Source organism: Notothenia coriiceps, unplaced genomic scaffold, assembly GCF_000735185.1.
Source record: "Notothenia coriiceps isolate Sejong01 unplaced genomic scaffold, NC01 NC01_scaffold00037250, whole genome shotgun sequence".
Classification (NCBI taxonomy): Eukaryota; Metazoa; Chordata; class Actinopteri; order Perciformes; family Nototheniidae; genus Notothenia; species Notothenia coriiceps.
The window spans coordinates 16176401-16183006 of NW_011369951.1; the positions used below are offsets into that span (position 1 = coordinate 16176401).

Genomic DNA, 6606 nt, shown 5'->3' on the forward strand with positions numbered 1-6606 from the left:
ATGACATCAGCATCTTTGTTTACAGCCTGAACTTTGAGTTAGCATTAGCATTAGCTGTCTGCCGGGTTCACTGTACAGGGTGTGTTATTTCACTGTGTGGTTAATATTCTGAATCAGAAACATGTCGGGTAACGGAACTGGACCTGGAGAAGACTCCACAGACGCAAAGAGTGTCGATGGACAACAGTAAGTCACGGTTTAGTTATTAGTAGCTTTTCAGATTTGTATCTATTTAAGCTCATTGTTGTCCTCTACAAGCAGGCAGTGATGAGGAAGCTGCTCTTCTTCGATAACATATGTACTACCGCTATATAGCATCCTTACAGGCTACTAATTAGCATCAATTCACCCGCTGTTTCTCACGTATTAGCTGTTGTTTGTAAATCTGCTGTTTCAGCATGGTGTTATTAATGTGAGTCACTTCACTCATGCAGGCCTGGGACTCACTCTTTAAATGTCCTCATGGCTCTTTCTTTGTCGTGCATTAATTATAATGTGTTGTTATCATAGACTGTATATATATATATATATAGGTTGCTATCTTCCAGTTAAAGTAAATATGTGTGTTCTGGTTTTGTTTTCCTTCAGGCCATCGTCTTTGTCTGCTTCTGCCTCCATGGATGTGGACGCCAAGCCCAGCGCCCAGAGCTTCAGATACAGTCTGAACTTCCCCTGCATCGGCCAGTGCATCATCATCAACAACAAGAACTTTGAAAGGAGAACAGGTATTTTATTTTGTCTTGTATTGGTCAGGGCTATGGTCAGTTTGTTTACGAATGACACGTATTCAAAATGAAACAGCTCTGAAATTAAATACATGTTCACACACGTTACAGGTCCTAATGAAGCCTCTTGTTTGTAACCTAGTGCTGAAATGCTTGAACAGACATTTTAGGCAATCCAAGCACCTAAGGGCTGGGCAATATATTGATAATGTGATATAACAGTAGATCTTTAACATCATCTTAGTTTTGGATGTCATAATATTAGTGTCTTTTACTGGTTTTAAAGGCTGTATTACAGTAAAGTTATGTAATTTTCTGAACATACCAGTTGGTTTTATAACTTGCCTTTACCCATTTGGTGATTATGGCCACATTTCAGATTTGTTTTAATAAAAAAATCAATAGTCAACCCTTCATTATCAGTGCTATATCGATAGGTATTTCATCAAAAGTATTGTAATATTTATTTTCTCCATATGGCCCAGCTCTAGTGGTAACACAAGGGTGAATATTTACTTGCTTTTTTCTACTCAGTTTTATTATATAGCAATCATATATGCCCTTGGGTTTTTAACAAAACATCTGTTACGCTCTAGTGATTATATGTTTTATTCTCAGTTATTATCAAGATGTAATTTATAGCAACAAGGAAGTGAACGTATATACTTTACTCCATCTTTTATTCTCTTGATGTCAGGTTCATGGTTATTTCCAGCACTCCAGAAAAAGCCACACTAAGAGCCATTTTGAAATGCTTAGTTAGTCTTAGCTAAACTCACACCTTAGCCCAAGGTTAAAGTTTGGCTCAAGTGTACACTCTTAAATATTTTATTAGGTGTAAGACGTTGGTTGGCTCTATTTTCTCTGTCATCTTTATGAAATTGTTGGAATGCTCGGGACCACATTTTTACTTTTACTTCTGTACATTTCCTGCCAGTAAATGACATGTTCTGTAACAGGTTCTGTACAGTTGGCTTTGTTGATGATGAAAGCAGGCAGTACTTATCCTATGGTAATGCATTATTGCTTTTTACAAGACAACTCAGTAACTCCCAGTGCATCTTACTTTCAGTAGCTCTTTATGAAGTTCAGGTTTCCACATGACTTGCAGTATGGTTTGCAACAGACGGTTCGATTAGTTCCTCTTCCAACTGTAGTGTGGAGTGTGGTCTGTTTTTGAGGATGTTAATTCTGTTTGTTTATTTCAAGACGCAGCAACTTTGATATTGTGGTGTCTTGCTCAAGGGTGGCAGGATACAGAACAACATTAAAGATATTGACATAAGTTTCCTTTTATGTTTTGGTTAAGGAGGTACACGTCTGAGTCCCTTTGAGGATCTATAGGATATTTTTCATCCAGCACTTACTGAGGGTATAAAGGCCTGCTGTCTACAGTAGTTAAAGATAATGTATAAACCTTGAATTGACCTTAGTACTTTCCTTTTGTTTATGGGCATTGTGTAATATAAGCTTGCAAAGCTGAGAAGCAGTATTTTCTGTTATTGAAAGTCTGCCTCTATTATCTGGCTGAGAAGACCTTGGATATGAATGCAAGTGAATACAGCTTCAGAGTTACTGTATGATGGTCATATTTTGCCATCAGACTTGTGTTTAACAAACCCGTCTAGCAGGACTAACTGAGTACACATGACTGCTTGGTCAACACTGTTCAACATCATGTATATCATAGGAGTGAGTGGGGTAAACGGCAGAAGTGGTTACGCCTGTTCAACCACGAAAATGTTGTGGTTGATTTGTGCACATACATTACATAACATACAGAGTTACGTCTTGAGATGTACTCTTGAGATGTACTCTGTAATCCCCCACGCATGTTCCCAAGACTATTGCGTCATTATGTGCAAGAGCCAATGAGAGAAGGCTCGTTGTGCACCATAACCTCACTCTGACAAACAAAACAGGTGACCATAGTTACAAACTAAACAGGTATTATTCAAACCTGAACACAAGGGACACAGATGGACGGTGGCAGGACGGCTATTTAGTGTCCGAAAGTAATAGAAAAGTAAAAAATACAATATTTAACGAGAGAATAATTACTTGTGTGAACAGAAAGGTTTAAGAATTAACTTTGCCATAACAGTAGTAAATAGTACTAGAGAATATTGATACAAATCGTTTTTGAGTGACTACAAGCAAATTGAATAATTTCTAATAAAATCTATATACACGATATTTTAGGGATCTTTTGTTCTAAACTATTTTTCATAGAAGACGAGTTAGTTTGTCATCGTAGGAAAAGCACAGGTGTTACTCATCACATTAACGATGGCTCTGTTCATTTCAAATGATCAAATCAGCCATCACACTGACAGCAAATCCTTTTCAGCCATCAATCATGTTATGATTTACACCTGTGTAGGTGTCTTTATGTTTTCTGGCTGATTATAGTGAAGATATGTGGAGCTTATGTAAGGTAACCAGACATGTGCTCATGTACTGTGTCATGTACTCATAAAAAAAAAAGGGTGCACTCAAAAAACTCACCATTACAGTGCGGGTGTGTACAGGTTGGGCGTGCGCAAAGAAATCCTCATACGTTGCTCTGTGCCTCATAAGCAAAAGACCCTGGGTAACAACGGCATCGTAAAAATAACAGAATGAAGAACACGTTTTTTACGGCTTGTCATAAATAAATCTAAACGCCACCACACAGTCACGAGAAGAAGTTTAAATGTAATAATTAAAATAATGATATGAAAACAAATCAGTATTAAGTGCATACAGAATGTTTCTATTTTTATGGCTGTTTTTTTTTTTTATTGTGTTCAAGTAACCATATTTTCTTTGTTTCCTTAAGGCATGAATCAACGAAACGGTACAGATGTAGATGCAGCCAATGCGATGAAAGTGTTCGGAAAGTTGGGTTATAAAACAAAGGTTTACAACGACCAGTCAGTGGATCAGATGGTACAGGTTTTAACTTCTGGTAAGTTGATGACGACTGTATACAAAATGTGTACATACACAAACAAATACTAATTTACTTTTCACATACGGCCTTTGAATCCTCTTGGACAAAATATATTAAATGCTATACTATTTTTTTTTTTTTTATTATTATTTAGCGTCAAAGCAAGATCACAGCTCTTACGCCTCATTCGTCTGCGTCTTGCTGAGTCACGGAGACGAGGGCGTGTTCTTTGGTACGGATGGTTCAGTGGAGCTGAAGTTCCTGACATCACTTTTTCGAGGCGATCGCTGTAAATCACTGGTGGGAAAACCCAAACTCTTCTTCGTCCAGGTACGATTCATTTTCTTGCTTTTTCCCTCATGCACGTACTAACCCTTAAGTTTTGCTACTGTCTAACCAAGTCTTGCTTTGTGTGTGCGTTCACATTAGGCCTGCAGAGGCACCGAGCTGGATGCAGGCATTGAAGCAGACAGCGGAGAGGATGGCACTACCAGGATCCCTGTGGAAGCTGACTTCCTGTATGCCTTCTCCACCGCCCCAGGTTAATACTCATACACACAAACGCATGCCTTTTCGTATACTCATCAAAATCGTTTTGCTTATTGTATTGATCCATCGTCTTTCTCTCATGTGTCTGTAGGCTACTACTCATGGAGGAACACCTCGAGCGGGTCCTGGTTCATGCAGTCCCTGTGTGAAATGATCAGCAAATATGGAAAGGAATTGGAGCTCCAGCACATCCTGACCCGAGTGAACCACAAGGTGGCAGTAGAGTTTGAGTCTGTCTCCTATTCATCAGGCTTCAATGCAAAGAAACAAATCCCATGCATAGTGTCAATGCTGACCAAAGAGATGTATTTTTCTCCTTGATGTCTCTACATCAGAAGACATCAGCCTTCATCTGCAGAAGAAAAGCTTGAGGTTTTGTTTGTGAATTATTTTAGTTTACATTGTCTGACTGAACGTCAGCTTACATGTTTGGGAGAGTAAATGGGATGCAGAGTCACATTTCATACGCTTGGCATTATAAGGATATTTCTGTTTGGATTTAAGTTATTAGGCATTAAAAAATGTATGACTGCAGGAACACTTTTATTCTCTTTTAAATATTTAACCTTAAAAGGAGATTATTTAAAAAAAATGAAAAAAAAATGTTAAAAGAACAATCATGAATATAAAGATAAAAATGTAATTGATCATGTAATTCCAAGCTCACTCCTTTCTACCAGTGGATGCCTCTTTGCTGTTTACACTATACACATTTCAGGGAAACCTATTGGGAGCCATTTTGATAGAAAGTTTGACCTTCTGTGTGTTTGATCATGAAACCCTGTGTGCTTACTGCCCTCCAGCCTCAACCTTTTTCAGAGTCAGCAGATTTTTTAACTTTTGAAGGGATCATGTGTGATTTATGTGCCTGTTTTTTAATTTTCTTTACATCCTTAGTCTTTTTTCATTCTCGAGTCACTGTGGTGGCATCTGACATGAAGGTGGAAGAATAACCTGATACATTGGGTGAAGCCTAAATGAATGTTGCACTTGTGTTGCAAATTCAAGAACATCTACTATGCTATATTGTGTAAGGTTGGTTTTGAAGCTCAGAATTATATTTTCAATGTTTTTGTTTTGTTTTATATGGATTTCTTTGAAATAACTGTTGCTGTGAATGTCTTTTTTACATTAGCCAGTGTCAGGCTTCATAGCATGCATGAGCAAAGCCAGCCCACACGCAAGATGCTTTCATTCACATTCACATACTTGAACACAAGTTCTAATTTCTTGATAGACAGTAGGTAATCTATTTCTTGTTTTTTTTTAACATATGGCAAATAGGCCGCCTTTCCTCATTGCTTCAACAGTTACATGCATTAACTTCTTAAACAATAATTTCCAGTGGTCTGTTGTTGAACTGTGAATCCAACTTTTATGTGTAACCTAAACCACTAGCATTGAGTGATTTATAAAAGATGAAACACAATTTGATTGTGTCCAGGTGCTACTCAGTCATGAGTACATTTTCCAATATTTACAACAAACTAGCTGAAATCCTCTTGCTGTTAAAATCACTCACAGTTGTTTGACAATCTAGTTTAAGTCCAATATATTACACTCTTTGGGATGTCTCATTTTGACTTATTCCAACTCCATAACTATTCGTATGGAGTTATACTGTGAGATAGGTGTTGTGTTTCCATACAAAATAAAAACCAATTTCCGTTATGTGTTGTACTACAGTGTTAGTGATTTTGTTTTTGGCTCTACAGTAGCATATCTCCATATATTACCAAAGTGCTCACTTTCCATCAAGTCTTGCTATTGTTGTTCATGTCTCATAAAAAAATCTAGTTAACCTTTGACAGCACAGTAACGTCTACTTGTGCACGCTGTCTTCAGTGTAAACAGGCAGGATTACTCCAGATTTGGCATGCCTCTAGGTGAGAAAAGCTGGGCCAGCAGATCCTGAGGCCTCCGTTGCCTCACTGCCAGCACAGATGCACTTAACCTAAACTAGTCCTCACAAACAAGAGGCTTACACCTGGTATCTGGAGGACATACTGATACAAACGCTCACAGCTCAACAGCTACACACACCAGCAATATAAAAGCTCCCTGAATACAATATCATAGTGTACACACATTCAAATTCTTTATTTTGGTTGAAGTTACGATTTTAGTCTTGGGATAAAAATCTGTAGCACGGATTGGATTTGTTTTAAAACATGATGGTTTCCCATTCTTGAGGCACACCTGTACAAAATAATGCAATCTAGTACAGCAATTATATATACTTTTAAAAACATTTTTTATGGTGATGTTTCACCTCTATGGTTTTCTTTAAGTGCCTTTTAGATATTTGTGTTATTTATATGACTATTATTCTTACTGACTTGTGTTAACTTAAAGCAAGACAACTTGCCCTTTGGGGACAATAAAGCAATAACGTTA

The 6606-nt window shown here is 37.6% G+C and overlaps 1 protein-coding gene across 1 annotated transcript; it reads left to right on the forward strand.

Annotated features, from left to right (window-relative positions):
* Positions 1-4853, forward strand: casp3a (caspase 3, apoptosis-related cysteine peptidase a). Its single transcript, XM_010796520.1, has 6 exons — positions 1-186; positions 589-725; positions 3547-3675; positions 3815-3990; positions 4090-4201; positions 4301-4853. Exons 1-6 carry the CDS (start codon positions 122-124, stop codon positions 4528-4530), a joined length of 849 nt encoding a protein of 282 aa, XP_010794822.1. The 5' UTR covers positions 1-121; the 3' UTR covers positions 4531-4853.
* Positions 4854-6606: the final 1753 nt, after the last annotated feature.

What these genes read in the sequence shown, in the direction of transcription:
- casp3a (XM_010796520.1), top strand. Translation starts at nt 122, where the DNA reads ATGTCGGGTAACGGAACTGGACCTGGAGAAGACTCCACAGACGCAAAG. An exon ending in GGTACAGGTTTTAACTTCTG is followed by an intron (nt 3,676 to 3,814) that starts GTAAGTTGATGA and finishes ATTATTATTTAG; the next exon opens with CGTCAAAGCAAGATCACAGC. An exon ending in TGCCTTCTCCACCGCCCCAG is followed by an intron (nt 4,202 to 4,300) that starts GTTAATACTCAT and finishes ATGTGTCTGTAG; the next exon opens with GCTACTACTCATGGAGGAAC.